The sequence below is a fragment of the Loxodonta africana genome, chromosome 22 (genome assembly GCF_030014295.1).
Source record: "Loxodonta africana isolate mLoxAfr1 chromosome 22, mLoxAfr1.hap2, whole genome shotgun sequence".
NCBI lineage: Eukaryota > Metazoa > Chordata > Mammalia > Proboscidea > Elephantidae > Loxodonta > Loxodonta africana.
Window position 1 is genome coordinate 22,711,237 of NC_087363.1, and position 21,297 is coordinate 22,732,533.

The 21,297-nt window shown below is 58.3% G+C and overlaps 1 protein-coding gene across 3 annotated transcripts in view; it reads right to left on the bottom strand.

The window, feature by feature from the left end:
- SEMA3F (semaphorin 3F) overlaps nt 1-17,599 on the bottom strand; it is a 29,108-nt gene extending 11,509 nt beyond the window's left edge. For 2 of the 3 annotated variants that reach the window (XM_064274492.1, XM_064274491.1), the window contains exons 1-2: nt 17,379-17,599; nt 13,277-13,438 (exon numbers count right to left, since the gene is read on the bottom strand). In XM_064274492.1, the coding sequence (XP_064130562.1) occupies nt 13,277-13,388 (112 nt within the window). In that variant the 5' untranslated portion in view covers nt 13,389-13,438; nt 17,379-17,599. Of the gene's footprint in view, nt 1-13,276; nt 17,342-17,378 lie in introns of those variants that run through there. The other variant, XM_023547676.2, reaches the window with a different exon arrangement.
- Between the last annotated feature and the right edge of the window lie 3,698 nt (nt 17,600-21,297).

Sequence of the window (21,297 nt, forward strand, 5' to 3'; positions counted from 1 at the left end):
AGGGAGATTGGGAAGCTGTCTCTGGTAGGGCGGGGGTAGGGGTGGCAAGGGGGTGTAGAGGGCCCCTCCTCCACCCCCAGCTATTTTTAGCTCAGCAGGAGAGGGAGGATTGTAATGAGGGGGATGAATATTCACAAGCACAGGAGGCTCAGGATGGCAGTGCACAGAATAGCACATGTATGATACACAGGGCCCAGGTATGCACACGTGTACTTGCATGTCCTGCATCGGAGGAAGTGCTCACCAAAGGGATCCCACATATTCCGTCTCCCCTCCCCACAGCTGGTAACCCATTTCACAGGTGAGGCAATCAAGAGAGAGGCCTGGGCCAGGCCCCAAGGCACCTGGAAGGGGAGAACAGCTGGGGTCTGAGGCCCTGGACAGCCTGAAGGCAGGACCAGCAGGTGGCCCCATCCCACCCATTGAGGTCACCCTCCACTCAGAGCAGCTGTCCCTGACTGGCCTGGCTGACCCCGACCCCTGCTGTGTGCTGGGGACCTGAGGGAGAGATCAGAGAAGCTTTCCCGGGGAGCAGGAGCAGCTTCAAACAGAAACTCCAATGATGGGCATGCGGTAGTCATGGTAGGCTGGGGCCAGGGGGCTCCCACAGCAGCCCCAGAGCCCATGTCTGGTACCAGGACCTCATTCAAAGGGCTGGGGGGCAGGAAGAGGACTTGCCCTCCCCACTCCTGACCTGTGGCAACAAGAGAATACAGGTGATGACCTTGGCCAACCACTGGGATGCAGGGACGCCAAATGATCAAAGGGCCAATCCCTGCCTGGCTTCGGCCTCACCAGCCTGTCCGGCGGCGCCTCTGAAGTCCTGGGCAGGGCAGTCCAGGCACCTGTCCTGCACCTGTTGTTGGGCCACTTGGAGTCCCCCGCCTGGCCACCCAGCCATAGTGACAACAGGAAAGTAAACACTATCCCACCCCCAGGGCCGGGAAGTCGCCAGAGAGGAAGTAGGGTTGCCAGCGGAGCCCCCCCAGGCTGGGATGGCCCGCCAGGGGTTATTTATACCCTGGCTGGGGGCATGGCCTTGGTGGTGCCCTTACCCATCCAATTGGACTAAGGGACACTTTGGGGGCAAAAGGGGTGGGGGCAGGGGATCATAAGGTACCTTCAGACACAGGAACTGGGGCTGGGGGAAAGCTCCAGATATCTAGCCCCGAGGGACCCAACCAGCCATAACTCCTACCCTGCGCCCCTTCCCAGCCTTGGGTGTCCATATTCTGTACCCTCCCCCTCTGCTGTGCCATGACTCCCAGAGCCCAAGCCAAGCCCCAGGTCCAAGCCCCCAGCCTGAGGCCCAAAGCCCCAGCACTCTCCAGCTCCAGATCCTTCTGTGAGCAAGGAAGGGCAGGGATCACTCAACAGATGAGGAAACTGAGATCTCATCAACAGATGAGGGCAGGAGACTAGCTTTGAGCAACATCCTGCCTCTCTGCCCTGTCCTCCCCAGTCTGTCCCTGGACAGAGGTGGGGGTAGGGGGAGCCTCTATTCAGTCATCAAGCACCTACTCTGTGGGAAGCCCTGTGTTTGCAATATCTAATTTACAGATGAGAACATCAGGTACAGGGAAGGGAAGTGACATGCCAAGGTGCAAGGATGTGCGTGGGACTCCCACCAAGGTCACTGGCCTTTTGAGCTGAAGAAGGGGAGACACAGGGGAAGGCAATCCTGCTGGAGAGAGCCTCTCCAGGAGGGCCATGGCAGGAAGGTGACTCGCATGACTCAGGACCCTCGGGACCCCTCCAAGTGGCCACAGGATGTGGCGTCAATGGCTCTTGGCACAGGACATGATGTTTCACAGACTGTGGAAACTGTGGTGGGGGGGGTCTCACGAGGGTGTGAGGGTGGGAAAGGGGTGGGACCAAGGGTCAGGAAACCCCAGCAATGCCTTGAGCTCTGGCCTGGGCTTCATGACCCCGGTTGGGGCACTCTGGCTCTCTGAGCCTCAGTTTCCAGTCTAGGCCATCTCTTGGGGCCTTTCTAGTACTGACATTCAAAGTGATCCTGGGGTGAGTGTCCTGCTCTGATCTTAGAGATATGCTTACAGCTGGCCATTCCTTGGGTCCTTCTCCCACCCATACTTCATGGGTGGTCTCTGCCTTTAGGGGGAGGGAGAAGGGAAAGGGATGGGGTTCCAAATTCTTTGTCCAAGGAAGCAATTCCCAGCTGTCACCATCTCTTAGAGAACGATTCCCCATTCCCATCCCTGCTGTCCCACTTCCCAGAGCTGGGGAGGGGAGCAGAGAGAGCAGTAAGGGGCTTCAGCTGACTCATCCCAACCACCCCCCAACTCTGACCTGTCTGCACCATCCCCTGGCTTATAGGAGCAGAGCTAAATCCCAAATCATTCACCTTCACTCATCTTACAGAAGGGGAAACTGAGGCAAAGAGAGGTAGGTGTTTTCCAGGATCACAGAGCAAACTGGGTATAGGGCTCTGGCCTTGCCAATTCATGCCAGAAAGGTTAACCTCACTCATGTCAGACCATGGGGAAGAATTGAAACTTGACAGCGCTGTACCCCCAGCTCCAGGCAGGAGGACCGAGGCCCAGGGGAGAGTAGAGATCACCCTAGGTCACAGGGTGAGGGCTGCAACTGGTATCCTGTCCCGCCTCCCCCCACCAGGAACTGGGGATCTTTATTCCTCTGGATGCCTGACTCAGGGCAGGGGGTGAATGAGTGAGCTGGAGCCTTGGCTAGCCCTGGGTACCCTCCTCTGACACCTTCAGTGTCTGCAGGGACCGTAGCCCACTGGTTCCCAGCTCCCTTCAGGGCCAGGGACTTGGGCCAAGGGGACCTGGAGGCCCAAAGAGGTATCAGTGAGGGGAGGCCTGGGTGTCATGAACCCAGTCTGATCATGTCCTCAGGCCTGTCCCTATCTCTGCCCTACTTGTCCCAGGCATGGCTATGGTGAAAGGAGTGCTGCTCCTCCCTCACCTCCATGGCAATATGTGCACAAGTGAGGGCTCTGGGAGGTGCCAGGACTCAGGTCCGGATAAACTTTGACCTCCAGGCCCTCAAGTGGGGGGATGTGCCTGGGTAATGCCTCCTGGGAAGGAACCCACATCCTCACCCAAACTAGGCACAAGCTGGGTGGGGTGACATCCAGGAAGGCCTTTCCCGTCAGCAGGAAGGAAGAGCCTTTTCTAGTATCAGACACCTCATTTCCGTAGCTGTTCCCAGCCTCTAGCAGTCCCCCATGGCTGTTAGACACTCAGGGTTCTGGCCCAGAATGGCCTGGCAAAGGTCCACGGGCAGGAACATCCGCAGTGTGTAGGGGCTTAGTCCTGGGGGTCTCTGTTTTTTCATCTTTGGGAAGCAGCAGATGATGCCTTAGTCTGAAGGAGGTGGTGGGCGGACATGGGCACTGAGGAGGCGGGTCCACAGCCCTCACCTCCAGATCTCAGAGTGGGCAACCCCCTACCCCCTGCTGCCTGTCTCCAGGACACCAGGTCAGCTGTCAGTGAGGTAGGGACTGCTGCAAAAATGGGGCTTTGGAGCAGAGATGGGTATCCTCCTCCTTGGTTACAGCCCCACAAAGCAGCAAGCCCTGACTGACAGCATCACCTCCCCCAGCTGTGCTGGGTACTGGGGGGGTGATGGACAGGCCCCTGAAGCCCAGCCCTGGCCTCTGACCTTGTGTGGGCTGGTGCAGCCCTAATCCCTGAGCTGAAGAGAAATGCATGGAGTGGGGGCTACCTGGCCAGGGTGTTTGTCAGGGTCTCTGGAAAGACAGACCTCCTGCCCTTCTGAGGAGGGAAACTGAGGTAGATAAGGATATTGTGGCTGTGGCAGCAGTGGTAGGGCTCAAGCAACCCCTCCTAGACACCCTCGCAGGCTCTGCGGGGGGGTGGCCCCCCAGCCTCTTTATTACTTCCCCAAAGCTGTGAGGGGCCTCAGATGAAGGCCTCGGTACTGGGCTGGCCCCCTGGCTCCTGGCCTAATCCCCTTTTAATGAGCGGCCAGCCGGAAGGCCTCAGCCCCTGGCCGCAGCCCCGCAACTCTGGGAGCCCCAGCCAGGCTGAGCTGGGGGCAGGGCAGCCCAAAGCCTTTGCATGCACCTTTCCCCTGTTCATCACATCAGCCCCATTCATGCCCCAACGCCCAAGACCCCAGCCCCTGGCCAGGCCAACTCAGGACCCCCGGCATCTGCAGGAAGATATACCAGGGTGATACCTGCCTTGTGCCCTCGTGGACCCTCTCCTGGACATTTACCATCTATTCACACCCAGGTCCCACTAGGGCAGGAGAGGTTGTCACTGTTGACCCAGGATCCCCCAGTCTCTTTTCCCAGTTGGATGTTCTGGATAAGACCTCCCTGGAAACCAGACCCAGAGTTTTGTGGTAGGCTTAAGCTGCCCCTCCTTGTGGAGTAGGATCCAGGTTCTTCTGGCCCCAAGTCCCTCAATATCTGCCCTCCAACATCACCACCCCTGGGGCCTGGCTCTCCAGATTGGAGACTCAGAGGCCTCCCCAGTAGCCATCCGAGCCCCACCCCATCCCCATTGCAGGTGAGCCAGGTCTGTGCCAACAAAACCAATTACAGCTGCTCTCACCCAATTAGCAACTAATTATGGCCTCGTAGCCCATTCAACATAATTAACATGTAAATGACTCTGCGTGTTTATATTCAATAACCGCTCTGATTGAATTTAATTTAAATGTCTGAACTGGGGACCCAGTTACCGTATTTCACTATCTAGAACTGCCACTTCCTGGGACATGTCTGTTCCTCCAGAGGAAAGGGAGCCAAGGCCAGAGTCAAGGGACATCCATGGGATGGGGAGAAGGCAGCAAAGAGACCCTGGCCTGGTCCCTCAGGGTAGAGGAGCAGGCGCCAGCCCAGCCTTGGTGTCTGGAACAGCACTGAGCAGGGTGGGGATGGCTGCAGTCCCCACATCCCTGACACGCCTATTGCAGGGGTGTGGGGAGGTGATGAGGTCTGAAGAACCCCCAGTGGGACCCTCAAGATGGGAAATCCTCTGGCACAAGGGGCCCCTTCTTAAGGACTACTGTAAACATTCCAGCTGTTCAGTAAACACCAAGCCCGAGCTGAGCAAGCCGCGGCCGCCCACTGAGTTTAGCTCCATGGATTGGGATGCTTCCCTCCCACTTTGGGGGTTGGGGGCTGGGGACTGGGGGCTTGGAGCTGGCAGGCCCAGGCATGCTGTTCCCACGCCCGTTCCGCCCCAGTGGCCACCACCTGCTCCGCCCCAGAGGGGACGGACTGGGGGCATGCTCCTCAAACAGGAGAAGCCAGAGGGAAGGAGCAGCAGGTCACTCATGGCACACCGCCAGCCCGGAACCAGAGGTTCCACACCTCCCCCAAGGATGCCCATGGATCTGGGCCTCTCTGCCCCAGCAGGTGGGGTTCACTCCTACCTCGGGGCCTCAACTGACCCCTGCCCCCTCCCCCCGTGCCCCCATGGCACCTGATTGTTCTGGGTCAGGGCTGGTGGTTCAGGGGCTGGGGAGGTTCTACGTGACCCTCAGTGGCACTCATGGTTGGCTGAGAGAATACTTTTGAGCTTTTACTGGCAGGGCAGAGATCAGCGTTCCAGTTAGCTTGGAAGGACACAGTGTGACTAAGGGACCTGCAGGATTACCAAGTGCCATGGGAGGGGTGTCCTGGTCAGGCAAGCAGCTCACATAGACATGTGCCCCCAAGGAAGCTTGGAGGGGTGGTGCCGAGGGGGAGGGTTGCATGGGTGCATTTCTCAGGTGGGGAGAGGGAAACAGCCAGTCAGATTCTCCAGCTCCAGAGGCCTGGGGACCCACCCCTCCTCCCACATTCCAGACCTGTCCCGGAAACCCCTCACTCCTTCCTCCACCACCACCTCCTCTCTCCGTGACTGTAAAAGACAACAAACTCTCCATGGCTCATGAATCACCCAGACAGACAGGCCAGGATGGGACCCACAGGCCAATGGGTGTCGAGATCTTCCCCCCGCTGCCCCTGGGTCCAGCCCCCACCTCTGCTGCCCTCCTTGGACTCCTGAGGTCCCTGCAACCCCTGCACACCATCCACCTGGAGATTCTCAGGATGTCCCAGACAGGCTTAGCCCCCTTCCCAACATTCTGCTGAGGAAACTGAGGCATAGAGCAGAAAGATGTATGCTCAGGATCAGCTCACAGGATGCAGTGCAGCTAGGTCAGGAGCCCAAGACTCAGTGGTTAAGGGAAGGCAGTGAGAGGGCCACACAGGCCTGCTGCTGGGACAGGAAGTGCTGATCAAAACAACAGGCTCAACCAGCCCTGGGCAGAGACCCCCTGAAGCGCCACTCACTCAACTTTGGGTGCTGCAGCGAGCCCATGAGGTTCTCGTGTTCTAGCCTCTGTTCTGCCAATTGTAGAGTGTGACCCACAGAAGTCACCAGGAGCCAGCCATGCTGACTGACCAGCAGATACACAGACAGTGGACTCGGCCCACGGAGGTAAGCAAGGGCATCACACTGAGCTCCAAGTAGGAAGGAACAAGGCCCTTGGCTAGGAAACCTTAGAGGAAAGAGCATGTCCGGGTAGGAAGCTAAGGAGGGGACAGGGTGGCGGGGAGGTTGGGGGAGAAGAGGGGGTAGGAGAAGGAAGGAAGGAAGGAAAAGAGTAGGGGAGGGGGCCTGGATCCTAGGCCAGCAGCTCCAGCCAAGGCCCTACCCCTTGCTGGGACAAGCCCAGTGATCAGGGTCCAGAGCGCAGGAGGCCCTTGGTGACTCCAGCGGCCTCCACCCTCTCCCTGATCAATGGCATGGCAAGGGGGTGGGGGGCCCGCAGGACTGCCAAGCTCAGGCACCCACGTGAGCAGGGCTCTGGATTCAGACTGCAGCCTTCTGGCATCCAGGTCTCTGGCAAAGGCCCTCTTGCTATTTCTAAGAAAAATGCAGCAGGAATCCGCTGCTTCTCCAAGGCTCCAGGGGCTCCCTGGAGGCGGGGCTCAGATTCCCAGGACAGCAGCAGGCCTGGTCAGGAAAACATGCTCTCGGCCCAGCCATGTAGGTGCCCACGCAAGTGGCCAGATCTTGCCACCCCTGGACAAGAACCAGCACAGCATTCTCAGAGAGGGCCCACCAATGTATCTTGGTCATTGGATCTTTTCCCAATATGTATTTACTACCTCTGCCGTGAGAAAAGAGCTTAAAAACCACAAAGGGAAAGTCCAAACTCCACATCCTATAACCAAAAGCAAGATCCAGCCTCCCACCTTTCCCCACAGGCGCTGCACCACCCACACGCCTACGCTTGCCTCAGCTCCTGCCTCTCTCCTCCCACAATCTCCCTTCCCTGCTGGATGCAGCTGCCTCCAGGAAGCCTGCCTGGAAGCCTTTGTTAGGAATTCACCTCTTGACCCCACTCCACAGGCCTCGGGTCCCTACTGCACCTCTTGCCAAATGTCTTTCTTATCAAATGTTAGAATTCTGGAGGGGTGTGGGACTCCTTGGGGTACCCTCCCGGATCAGCACTCACGGGTCAGCTACCATCACGTAGCTCCTGGTTGCTGAGACTCCCTTTACCAGGCCAGTAACCAGATTAATGCACTCAATCATCCTGACAAACCCATGAGGTCAGTACTATTATTCTTCCCATTTTACAGACGAGGCAGTGGGAATATAGAGAGAAGTTAATTATCCAAAGTCTACCCACAGCTAAAGAGTCCCTGGGAGGAACAAATGGTTAACATTTTAAATTGGCTGCTACCCAAGAGGTTATACAGTATCAAACCCACCCAGAGGATCCTCAGAAGAAAGGCCTGACTTCTAGAAAATCAGCCATTGAAAACCCTATGGAGCACAGTTCTATTCTGACACACATGGGCTTGCCATGAGTCGGAATCGACTTGATGGGAAAAAACAACATAAAACCACAGCCAGAATGCAAGCAAGGCAGCCAGAGTTCTCAAGATGCTGCTTCCACAGGGCCACTGGCCCCGACCTCATGTAGAGGGAGCCCGGGCTAGGAGAGGCAAAGCTACTCGTCAGAGGTCACAGAGCTGACAAGGGTAGAACCGGGGTTCATCTGCCTTTCAGGGAAGCACAGGGCCACTGGCACCCCCACCTCATGTAGAGGGAGCCAGGGCTAGGAGAGGCAAAGCTACTCGTCAGAGGTCACAGAGCTGACAAGGGTAGAACCGGGGTTTGTCTTCCTTTGGGGCTAGCACCCTCACCACCACCTCCACCTCCACATTATACCAACTGCCCCACATTCTGCCCCCATGAGGGGCTGGAGATCTCTTGGCAGGCAGGGGCCAGGTCCCCACAGCCATGCAGACGCCCCCTGAGCCATTACCACCTCGGGAGGGGTCACGGGGTCAGAGGGTGCACATACACAGGTGTAGACAGTCAAGGGCCTACTCAGAGGCATACTGCCTCTGAGCCACAGGGTGAAAGATGCCTTTACGGGCGGGGTGAGATTTTTATCTTGGCGGTTTCTCTTTAAATTCTTTACGATTACGAAGCAGTGGGGGCTGCCAAGGAACATGATTTACTCCTTGAGCATGCACCGGCTCCTTGCTTGGTGCCAAGGGAAGCTGGAGCCAGGGAGGGAGGGACGGGCAGCATGCCAGGGAACCAGAGGCAAGGCCTGTGCTGCTGAGGCCCCATTGGTGGCGGTTCCATCTGAAGCTTGGCTGGACCTGGAAGGGCCACAGTTGAAGGCCCCAGCCCCTGGCCTGGCTGACTCAGGCCGGACCTCAGGCAGGTTCTCAGCAAGCACAAGGATCCTGTCTCTACTTCCCCCAAGGGTCGATTCCTGGCCAGCTGGGAGAAGGCAGCACCCTGGGCCTCCCAACTCCCGAAGTGCCCACTTCTGAAGGCCCCTTTTAGGAGCGAGGTGGCTCTCATTTCCTGGAAAAGCAAGATCCCAGATAGAGAAATTTGGACTCAGGTTCATGGGTCTTCCTTCTGCCCTCATCATGGCTCATCCGGGAACACTCGCCCCTCCTAGGCTGACCAGTTCCAAACTCCATGTCACTGTCAAACTCACCTGACCCCTGCCCAGCTCCCTGGCCTGATCCCTGGTCTTCAAGTTCCCGGGCCTCCTCCCCCACCCTGTGCAGTCTAACAATTGACGCCTTCATTTGGCTGGTCCCATAGTCCCCGGGGGCCAGGGTCAGCCCTCTAGTTGTACAAACCCCCCCTCTCCCCCGAGCTAGGCCCGGGCCAACAGTCCCTCAAGGCTTGCTAAAGGCCCTCCCTTCTCCACCCATACTCACCCCCTCTACTGGGGAAGTAAACAGGCTATGACCCCTCCCAACCTCTCATATCATTTCCAAACAAGGAGATCTGGTGACTTCGGTCCTTTGCTGCCACATGCAAATGATGCAAGTGATGGTACTGTTCTGGGCCATTAGCCCCAAAGGCCAGGCTGAGGTAGGTGGGAAGGCAGTGACGGGTGCCCACTCCATTCACCCCTACCTGCAGACATCCTTCGCCACTGAGCAAGCCAGTTATGGTGGACTGACCTGAACATAGGCAAGGCACCCTTTTCTCTCTTGGACCCTGGTTTTCTCATCTCTGAAGTGAGCGGGCTTCCTAGGGGACCCACTGAGTGTAGGGCCTAGGGTGTTCAAGGGCTGGATTTACAGCCTAGAAATAAGCAAACCCAAGTGCTGCTGCTTTAGCAGACAGGACACGGGGAGCTCGCCCAGTGCGACCCCTGTTCCTTCCTTTGGAAATGAGCCTGGGAGACTGAAGCTGGTATCACAGGAATCTGAAACCCTGGGCCTTTCACTCACTCTCCACGCTCTCAGTTCCAGGACAAGACCAGACACCAGCAGAACTAGGCTCAATCTCATTCTGCTCCTGAGTAATCTGGGAAGCCACTAAACCTCTCTGAGCCTCATTCTTCACCAGAAACTCAGGGAGATCCCTCAGGCCTTGCGGGGGCCACCGTTTGGTTATCAGCAGACACCTACCATTATTTCTGTTTCATTTTTCCTGACCTCCCCCGGCAAGGTCTACTCTCTGTCCATACTCCTGCCTCAGTTTCCACAGTAGTCCAGTCCCCCCTCTTGTGATCACAAGACCTCTCCCCGCACCAAACACCTCCTGGCCTCAAGTCCTGGCCAAGCCAGCCCAGGCCAGCATAGGTGTGTGCTGGGAGAGGGTTTCCCAGAAAAACGTAAACACTCTCCAAGCTGAGCAAAAGTTCTGGTAGGGGTACTTACACCACTCTGCTGCTGCCAGGAGGTAGTGCCCAGAGCCTGGAGCCACCCTCCCAGGGGCAAGGCCATGCTGCCTGGGGTCACATGGTAGAGGGGAAGGAGAGTTTTTCTGCCTTGGATTGCAGCTCTGGGTGGAGGGGACCCCAGGCCCAGCCACGGATGTGTAGAGGAAAGAAGGGCCCACTGACCAGGCTCTCCAGCCTCAAGCATCCACAAGCTCTCAGGAGCCGGGAATCCAAGATCTCACTTGCTCCTGAAAGTGAGGAAGATCCAAGATCTTCCTCACTTGACCCCTCACTTCTACCTGACCTTGGGTGTGCTGCTGATGGAAGCTTAGGAGATGGGGCCATAGGAGCTCCTCCAAATCTGACTGAACCCTGGGCCCCATCTCCCTCAGGCCCTCGCAGCGCTAGACCTGGCCAGGGTGCCCAGGCGGACGGGTGGGCAGTAAGCCCAAGCCTGGCCCAGTTCCTGCCTTTGTTCCTTTATCTGCCTGGGCAGCACGGCCCCTCACGCCAGCACTTCCGGCTTAGAGGGTCTGGCCCAACCCAGTCCGGAACTGGCACCTCCCAGCTATAGCAGGACCTAGGGCAGGGGGAGGGGATACCTAACGTAAGCCCCTGAGGCCTTGTATGCCAGCTACTATATCCATCTGAAGTACAGATGGAGAAACTGAGGTACAGCCAGAGTGAGCACCAGTGTTTCTGCGAGCAGCCCTCTCTGTGCTCCTTGTGGTTACCCTGGAGGGAGAGGCTTCGCTTCCCAGCATCTGTCCTGGCTGTGGGATTCTTGTTTCTCTAGGTGTTGGTCTCTGTTCTTACCCCACAAACACTTGGTGAGGGCCTACTGCTTACTAAGGGCCACTTTGTGCACATGACCCAGCTGAGAACAACTAGCATGGGGGCAATGCACAGGGCCTGGTGCATAGTAGGTCTTGGGCTCCCAGGTGACACTGACCAGCTGAGTGCCCATTGTCCTTTCAGCCAGTTTGACTGTGAGCTCCCCATCTTGTTCACTGTGGACTCTCTGGTATCCAGCACAGGGCCTGGCGCGTAGTAGGTACTCAAGTACCTGCTGAACTAAAGTGACATCTAAAGATAAAACTAGGACACAAAGTCAAGTGGGGAGCAGGGAGGGTCACTCCGGACAAAGGAACCTGTGTGTGCGGACACACAGTAGCTCCTGGGAGGGGGTAGCCCCAGGCATCCTACAACCCCACCCCAGGCTGTGTCAGCAGCACAGGCTGGATGCTAGCCTAAGAGGTGAATTGGGCTTTTAGTCACTGCGGGTGTCAGCTTCAGAGCTAATTGAGAGGGAATCGACCCGACGCACTGTGGGCGCTGAGAAAGCCAGGACGCCAGGGTTCTATTTCTGGCCTCCCTGCCTCCTGCCTGACCTTGGCCCTGTCCTTGCCTGAGCCTTGGTTTCTCTCTCTGGAAAACAGGAACAAAAGCCTTTGCCCCTGGAGGTATAAGAAGGTTTAAAAGTAGCACGCAGAGAACTTCCCTATGTCTTGTCTTGTCTCTCCTGCTCCCTCTCACAGTTCTCAGGGATGATGACAAAAATAACACCCTGAGTGAAAGCCTGGGCCCCAGGGGTTCCAGGGGTGTGGAGGCTGAGCCAGGCTTCCCTTCCACTTTGGGGGGGGGCTGGGGGGGATGGCGGGGGGGCGCTCCACTCACCCTGGGCTGGGGAGGGGGTGGAGCATCGGGGTGGGGGTTGGCTCCTTCAAGATTTATTAATCTGCTCTAAGGAATTCCATCAAGGGAGGGTGGAGGTATCAGCAGAATAAATATCTTACCTCCCCAGGTCTGGGGCCATATTGGCGGCAGGGGCGGGGGTGGGGGATACGTTAACATCCCAAACTGATTAACTCTTTTCCGCACATTTCTCATGTCCTCCACAATACCCCTTCTGAGCACATCCTCAGAAATCCCCAGAAATTGGTGACTGGGAAGAGCTCATTCCCTCTCCTCCCAATGAGTGGCAGGGGTGGGATAAGGCCAGGGGAAGGGCCTGCAGGGGGACTTGCAGAGGTGGGGGCTGGGCCTTGGCTGAGCCTGAGGAAGGAAAGTTTAGCCCAGCCTTTCACCCCAATACAGCTACCCGGAAACCTGGCCAGCCAGGACTAAGTCGGCCCCGCCCTGGGCAGGCGGCTGGACAAAGTTACCTCAGGCCAAGAGGGGCCAAGGCTAAGGACTTAGCAGTGATCCTAGGTACCCTGGGCCCCAGCGCCAAAGGTAGGTTCTTCTGACAACACTCTTGAGGAAGTGGCTGGCGAGTGAGCCACCTATACACCTGGGAAGGTGCCACCTGTGTTCACCTGCCCAGGAGGAAGTGCAGAGGTGACGGAGATGAGGGACCAGCCCCTCACTCTGCAGACCCCATTCCATCATTAACACCTTCCCGTGACTTCCCAGGCAGGGTGCTTACTGGAAATTTCAGGAGGGTGCGTTGTCCCTTAACCCACCAGGTGTCCCACCCACCAGCCATTCAGCCGATAACATCCTCCCTGATTTCTGGGAATCCCTCCCACCTGTAGACCCATAACGAAGGTTCCTTAAGCACCCACACCCCAAGAGAGCAGGTCTCTGGTCCTCAGACTTCCTGAGGCACCAGGGTCTGCCTGATTGTCTGTCCCTCTGGCCTGAGCTGCCCAAGGCAGGACCAGGTGCATAGCAGTGGGAAAGAAGGGCCTTAGCAAACACAGATTCGGAATTGTTACACAGAGGGACACAACCTGCAGACCCTAGATAACCCAGCCCAGAACCCTGCAGTTCAACCCTGGAAGGCACCGAGAGTCAAGACCCTTCCCCCAAAATGCCTAAGTGGTCCAGACTCCAGGCTTTCCATTCCCCACTCCCTGCACATACGCACACCCAGGGCAACCCACACAGCTGCATAATTTGTCTTTTTTTTATTGTTAGTTTAAGAACTATTATGAAATATTTCACATACGAAAAAAGACGTAGAGCAGCATCGTGGATATCATCCAGCTTAAGAAATAACAATTTGTCTGTTTTTGTCGCGATTTCTCCTCTTTCCGGTACAACAGGGCCAAGTGCTATGAGCAGAGGATGGTGCCTGGGGAAGACCAAGGCAGCCTCTTACCTTTGAATGAGAGCCGGACCCGGGGCGTGGCCTGCAGGAGGTCCTGGATGGGGGCAGCTGGCCAGGCCCCAGTCAGTAGGGAAGCCCAGAGGAGGAGACCAGCGACAGGCATTGTGGGAGGGGCCTAGGGCCCAGGAAGCAGGCTCTGTTCTCTCCGGACACCTGGAAGGGGGAACCAAGAGGTGAATGTAAGAGGCAGATGAGGGAGTCCCATCCTACCATCATCTTCCTATGCCCAAGATGCCTCAGTTTCCCCACCTGAACAAGAAGGATGATAGGTGCCTCCTTGCCCATACCACCAGCCTAACGCCATGAGTGCCCCACAGTATGCACACCTCATATACATTCTTTTGCCTTTGTTTGTCTGAGGAGGTATCAACAATGGGCCCGAAGACCAGGCAACGGTCACCAGGCTGAAGAGGGCCTCCAGAGGGCCAAACCCTCCCCACCCCACCAGCATCCTGAATTCCACTCACAGAGACCAGCTCCAGCAGGCTATCTTGGAGCCCTCCCCTAGCCCCCAACAGGCTCTCTCCCCTGCACCCATTCCCACAAAGGGGACTGCTCCTTCTCTCCCCCACCTCGAGGAATGGGGTCTTTCCCTGCCTGTTCCAGCCAAACCTCTCCTCCCAGTGCAGAGAAATCTGGACCTGATTATTAGGACGGAGGTGGGGCATGGGAGAGAGCGGGAGGATGAGCAAGACATACACAGACAGCCCAAAGTGAACAAGAGACAGCACTGGGCAGAGAAGGAGAGGCAGAGGAGCAGGGTCTACTTCTGCTGAAATCATAGCAGGAAGGATCCAGGTTAGATAGACAGAAGGACTTCCTGCCAGGGAAAAGTTTCAGCCCTTCTTAGAGGGATGAAGAAGGGAAGCTAGCCTGGGGCAGTGTCTGAGCCAGCATCGGTCACCCCTGCAGAGCCCCCAACCCTCAGCAGGTCCAAGTTTTGATTCTGTGTTTTTCAAATATTGTCTCCTCAGGCAGGCTGGCTGTTGGATAAACGCAGCCCAGCACCAGTTGTCAGAACATATTGCTCCCTCCCGGCACAAATCAGCGCCAACTCCCACCCCCCACCCCCACAAACTGGGATGTGCTGGGGTAGGGGCACCACCACGTATGACAATGAGAGCCCCATCCCCCAGATTTGCCCTGTTTAGTCTCTTCTCCCATGGGAGGCAGGACCCCAGGCCCATCCCTAGGACCCTGGGGTGGGGGTGGGGGTTTTTATGGCTTGTCACTCCCCTGCTGAGAACCTTGCTCAATGCTGAGGCCAGGCCCAGACTCCACATCTGACTCTCAGGTCCCATTCGTCAGGCCCTGATGCCCTCCCCAGACTCACCTCCCCAACGCCCTGGCCTCTTTGCCAAGGCAAACCACTCAAGGTTTCTCAGACAGAACGTGCGGCTTTAGGCCTTCTGCCCTATTTCCCATGTGATGCCCTCTGCTGGGAACACCCTGTCTTGAGTGCCTGGCACACCTTTTGTGTTCCTTCAAGATCTCTCATCCCAGATGCTCTCTCCTGGAGAGGCTGGCTGAGGGAGAGGAAAGTCAGAGCCAGCCCCTGCCCCAGTGTGGTGGGGCACAAAGCTCCTGCAGACTACAAGGCAGGCTCTGATGAGGGGGCAGGTGGCAGATAGGACTGCACAGCCACCATCACCCTCAGGGTGCACCTGGGAGGCCCCCACTAACAGACGTGGATATACACACGTCCACACTTGCATGTCCACACACGTCCTCACACGCATGCATTTGCTCAAGAACTTGACCTGCTAGTGGGGTGGGGCTCAGAGGAGCTGTGAAACAGTGTCCTGGCTGGAGAGGGTGCAATGCAGCCTGAGCCCCTCAGAGAGTTTTGGTCCTACTATCAGGGAGCTCAGGTCAACCACTTCACCCTGTGTTCTCATTTCTCCTGCATCCTCTTTCATGGTGACAGGGTCAGAGTCAGCAAGGACATAGCTGGAGTCCTCTAAGGTGTCCAAGAAGGTGAAGGGACTTGCCCCACTGGGACCTCCCACAATTCTCTGGCCCTTTAAAGGAGTCACTTGGGGGACGCTGAAGTCTAATGGGTCCTTAGTCTCCCTCTTTGGCAGCATAGGAGGTGGTGGAGAGAAAGAGAAGGAAGGAGGAAGAGGAGGAAAAGGAAGGAGAGGGGGAGGGGAGGGCACTGTCTACAGTCACTCAGATCTATCAGCCCCTAGATGCCTTCCATTCAGCCCCAGAGGTGCCCCCAAGTCTGGCCAAGCTGAGGTGGGCGGACAGAGGAGGAACAGCCACCGCCACCTGGGAGCCCACCAGGAGGAGAGTCTGGAAGGAGGGAAGGAAGGCTGGCGGGAGGGAGTGAGGGAGGCAGGCAGGAGGGAGGGAGGAGGAGTGAGGGAGGAGAGAGGGAGGGACGGAGGAGAGACGCTCAAACAAAGAAACGAGGAGCTGGGGCTGACAAGGGGTACAGGAAAGGGGCGGCTGGAGGAGGGGGTCCGGAGGCACCTGGGGGTGGGGCAGAGGGCCAGGTGGTCGAACTGTCCAGCCCAATCCGGACTTCCCAGCCTTGGAAGGGGGATGGGGAACAGCCTGCCTCAGGGAAGGGAGGTTGGCTCCAACGAGCTAAGAACTGCCTAGATGGTGGGGAGTCAGGCAGAAGCAGGGGCTGCAGGGGAACACCGGGAGGGAATTATTAACAGCCCCCCACCCCTTCTTGAGTCCCTCAGATACCCCCCTCAGGCCAGAGGTCTTTCCTGGTTCCTTGGCCAGCCCCTCCCCCAACACCCCATGGACCAGGAAGCAAAGCCACCTCAGCACGGCTAGGACTGAAACCCCCTTAGCTGCCAGGGTGTTCCAGTCAAGGTCACCTGCTCCATCCTCTCCCCCTAAGGTACGCAGAGCAGGGTGGGCAGAGGCTGGGTTGCTGGCTTTCCTCATCTCCCCTCCTCACTTCCGGGCCTGGCTCCGTCAGAGCTGGGGACAGCAACAGGGGTAGGCACACCAGCCTGTGCTCCTCCCCTTGCCCTAGAGCCTGTACCCCCATGGGGTCCAGGCACACCCCCTGGGCAGCTTGGGAAGAGGCCCTAGATCCATGCAGCCTCTTAAGCTGGGTCCAAGCCCTGGGTGCAGTTTCAGTTTCACCATCTCTGCAGCTAGGGTCGGGGCTGCTGGGAGATAACCTGGGTAAACTCAGGTGGACAGGAGCCCTCAACCTGGTGCAGCTCAAGGGCGGACACACAGCTGCCTTCAGTTATGGCCCCTAGCCCAGACTTTAATGGGCTGGTGGCAGCGACAAAGCTATCTCAAGAATTAGGAGTTATTTACTCAGCCAGGCTCATGACCCTGGCTCCAACCAACCTCTCCTGCCAGCCCTGCCTCATTCCTGGGTCACCTCAACACCTACCAAGTCCACCTGCTCGGGGCCAGCCCAACAAGCCCCTGGTGTCAACTGCCCACTTCACGTCAGGGTCCCCAGCCTGCCCTGACTGGAATTTGAAGACACACAGGCTCTCCCAGCTCACCTACACCCCACAGGCAGCCAGCCCCTAATCCAGGCAGAACAGGAAAAGCAAACAGAAGCTGGCAACTGGGGGTCAGGCCGGCACAAAACAGCGACAAGTCCCCAGGGGCTGACGTTCCTACTACCTAGCACACGTGGGGGGTGCCACTATAGTGCTTCTCTTCGGGTAGACCCGTGTGGGCACTGAGGCAGAGCAGTGGAGGAGGGCTACCTGAGGCGCTGGTGGGAGAGAAAGCTGTGCAAGAAGGGAGTTCTGGACTCCAGTTCCAGGAGCGTGGGGGTGGGGTGTAGGAACGCCTACCCACCCAGGGCCTTGCGGAAAAAGTTGCTTTGCACACTGGTGAACCCGCAGGCCACATCTCCCACACATCCCCAGGCCAGTCCCAGACGTACGGGGTCTGGGCCGCCAGAACAGGTACGGCGCCTATCACAGTCCTGTTGCCCTTGCGTCTGAGAGCAATCACCCGGCTCGCGGAGCTCCGCGCCCCGGACACTTCCGTGGAGTTGCAGCTCCGCAGGTCCCAGAGGGGCCGGGCGGGGTGGGGGGCGGAGAGTGGCCCAGTCGCCTGCCCGCTCCCTCCCGGTTCCCGTGGCACTTACCTCTCCCGCAGCGGCGGGGCCTGGGCGCCCGGGAGGCGGCGGCGGCAGCGGTAGCGGAGCGTCTTCTAGCTCGCCAGCCCGCGCTAGCGGCCTCCCGGGGCCATGGCCCTGCCCGCGCCCTCTTGCCGCTGCGCCTCAGCCGGGGTGGCGCCGCGACCGCTGCTAGGTGGGCAGCACAGGATCCGGGCGCGTCAGCAGCCGAGGCCCGGGGTCCCAGCCCGGGCCATGGGAAGGCTCAGGGGCGCTCGGGGCCGCCTCCCCGGGGGTGGGCTGCGGGCGCCCCCTGGCCGGCGCGCCAAGGGCGCATTCCCCCGCCCGGGGCGCGGGCGGCGGCGCGCGTCTGGCTTTGGGGCGCAGCGCCCGGCTTGGCCCAGTGGCGCTGCTCTCTACTGGCTGCTGGACCCGTGCCGGGCGGCCGCGCTGGGCTGCGCCGCTTCTTGCGGCGCGCGGTGGCCCTGCGCTGCGCTGCGCTGGGGGCTCGCCGGATCGCGGCCGCTCGCTCCCTCGCTCGCTCTCGTCTCACGGCCGCCGGCGGGACAGGGAGCTCACAGCCGCGCGGGGAGCGCCAGCAATTGGCCGCCCGTGGGCATCATTTGCATAGCGCGGCCCCGCCCCGCCCGGCCCGCCCAGCCCCACCCCCTGGGCGGGACCCGCCGGGCCGCCCTCCCGCCCCCGCTCCACCTGTCCGCGGGCTGGGCTCGGGGATCCCACACCCTGGGGTCCCACTCGCCGAGAGAGGCTAGTTTGCCCTCCGCGGCCGCGCCCCTGCCCCCGCCTTGTAGGTGGTGCCCCCGCCCCGCTCCGGCTTTGTCTCTCCGTGGATACACCACGCCTGGTGTTTACCCGGGCACTCAACTCCCTGGCGGAAAGGACAAGCGCGCTGGAAAGCAACAAGCCTGCGCTCACCTGCGCACCCCCTGCCGCTTCCCTCCTCCCCCTCACTGCGGGCGGCGCCCCTGGACCCGCGCGTGAGCCCCGCGGCGTGAGCCCCAGAACTGCCCAGGACGCTCAGCAGGTGGCGGTGCAGTCCCTGCGACAGCTGGCTCCGCTGGACCTGCCCGAGGCCTCTGCCTCCAGCCCAGGCCAGGCCATGGCAGCTTAGCCGCACAGTTCTGTGCAACAACCCAAGGGTTCCCAGAGACGTCCCCAACCAGCAGCCCTATTTGAGGCCAGCAGCCCCCACAGACCCAGCAAATACTACACTTTTAGTTCCAAATCCCGGAGAAACCAAATGGGCTGAGTGTCTCTCCTAAAAGGGTCATTTGCTTTCAAATGGCCCGGTGATGGTCCCAGGGCCTAGCAACTGAGCGTGGGTCTACCTTTGCCCCAGGAAGGGACCTTCCCCCATCCCCACTCCCAAGGCCACAGCCACAGCAGCCAGGACCATAGTCTCAACCCTGCCCCATGCACTCTCCTGAGGTCCCAGGGACTTTGGCCTTCTTTGTCCTCTCCCCTGTTTCCTCCTCTTCCTCCTCCTCCCTCCTCCATTTCTCCTCCTCCTCCTTATTCTTCTCTCCCTTCTCCACCACTTCCCCCTCCTTCTTCTCCACTGAAATCTTCCTTCTTTTCTCCCTCCTCCTCCTTTCCTTTCCTCTCCCTTGTCCTCCCTCTCTTGCCTCTTCCACTTCTCTTCCTCTTCTCTCCACTCTTCTCCCTTCTCCTCCCTCTCTTTTTCTTCTTACTCCTCCTCTTCTTCCCTGCCTCTTCTTTTCAGCCTAACAAGACCCCCAGGAGACATCTTTCCTCTGACCCTTTGACTGGTTGACTGCAAGTGTAGGCTGGGGGTGGGGGTTAGGGATCCTGCCAAAGGTCTCCTGGCCCAGACTGAGAGTGTTTGCCCACGTGCTCCAGAGACTGTGCATTTGAGGTCAGGAAACACCAGCCTGGAGTTCTAGTGGCTGCATTGACCGTGACTGCGTCTCTCCCTTCTGTAATGCCTTATTTAAAACACTGTGAAACTGTTTCCTCACTCCCCTGCACCAGGGCCACCCCTGAAACCACCACCACTGTACCACCATCACTATGGTTTCCAACACCATCCCTTCCATTCTGGCCTCCCCATCTCCAAGCCACCTCTGTCATCACCCCTAGCACCATCATCATCACCATCACTAAGGGAGAACTCAAGACTCACCAAAGACTTTAGGGTGCTGGGCTGGGAACAAAAGAGACACAATTGACCTGTCCATGCAGCTCCGCTCAGAGGGAAGAGGGCTAGAGTTGAGCCATGGCTACATACAGTGGGATGCCAATTGTCTTCTAAGCAATTTGAGATGGCTGAATAAGCAATATAAATAAAAACAGAGAACCCACACTGCACCCTTGCTCTGGGTCAATGCTGGGCTGGGCATTGATATTTATATAGATACATACACAGTATTATTCTATATATGATACATATTATGAGGAAGAATATTGGACAGTCTCCCATGATTTTTCAGTTTTGCCTTCTGTTTCATAGGGCCCAAAGGCCCGTTGAAGCCAGCCCTGGGCACTGGGCTTGGAGGCCCTTCATGCCAGCAGGGTTTATTCTCCCCCAGGCTCAACCAGGGGAGAGGTAAGACCTATTGTCCTCATTGTACAGATGAAGAAGTGGAGACTGGGAGAAGTGGGGTGAGGCCTGTAACCAACAGGGAGTGGCACCTCGAGAAGGAGACATTTTCAAGAGATGTGGAAAGACTCTAAGAGGGAAGGGAAGGACCATGAGACCCTCATGGGGCCAGGGCCTGCAAGCCAGACAGGCAGTAGGAGGGGCTGGAGATGAGTGCTAGAGCCCGTGCTGCACTTATGGAGTTCAATAAATCTTTACTGAATGAGCCAAGGGGCCAAGAGATCAGAGAGCCAACTCCCTTCCCTCCTACCCAGCTCCTCTGCCACCTACAGTTCTGTCCTCCCTTCCAAAAGCCATTCAGCGGCTCTAGCTCCACCTGAGAGCCACCCAGGATTCTCTGTGGGATGGTGTGATGGGAGACAGCCAGGCTGAATTCCCACTGGCCAGGCTCCTCTCCTTTCTCTGTAGAATACTCAGCTCCCAGCCATCTCCCTGGCATGCTTCTTCTCTGCCTCCTCCATGGCCCACCTTGGTACCAGTCTAGACACACAAGATGGGGGGACAGGCAAGAGTTGGTCAGACCAGGTCTGGTTTCCCCAGTGACCCCAGCCTCTGGAATTTATTCCTGGGGCAGCCCCCTCCCTCTTCCCAGATTGGCCCTTAGGGTGGCATCCTGCTTATGTGACTATGGGTTCATAGCAAGGCCTCTCGGACCTTTTGAGGTGCCACAGAGCCCAACAGTGGGCGTCGCAATGGAGAAGGAATTAGCCCCCTTGAGTCCAGCCCCCACTCTGTGATAGTGCTGGCGTCAGGCAGAAGAACTTGAAGGCTCTCTCCCCAAACCCCTCGGCCCTTCGGACCTGGCCCAGTTTTTGTTTCTGGCAGAGCTCCTGCCTGTTTCTTTTCTTCCTGGCTGTTCCTGGCCGTGTTGTGGGGGGCTGAACTGCAGCCTCTGGGCCTCATGTCCATCCTCTGTCATCCCTGGCCTGTCTCAGTGGACGGAAGACTGATGTACTAGGTGACCTCGAGGGAGACCCTGACGGTCTGGTCTCTGCACACATGGAGGGTTGTATGTACCTCGAAGGCCTTGGCCTTAGAGTACCCCGCCCCCCATGCCCCTGGATGGAAGTGGCAGCTATATGGGCACTCCCTTCCCTTGCCTAGTCTCGGGGGAACCTGTTTCCCGGGCCTAGCAGGCTGAGCAGGCCCTGTCCCGCCCAGCTCCAGCGTTGCAGGCTCAGGTTTCCCACTTTCTGGTTTTCTCATCTCCCCTGCCCCAGGCGCCACTGGCTCTCTGCCCTGCCCCCACCCGCCGGGAACTGGATCCTAGAGAGGGGGAGTGTTAGGAAGGGGCCAGGGAGGGGGTAT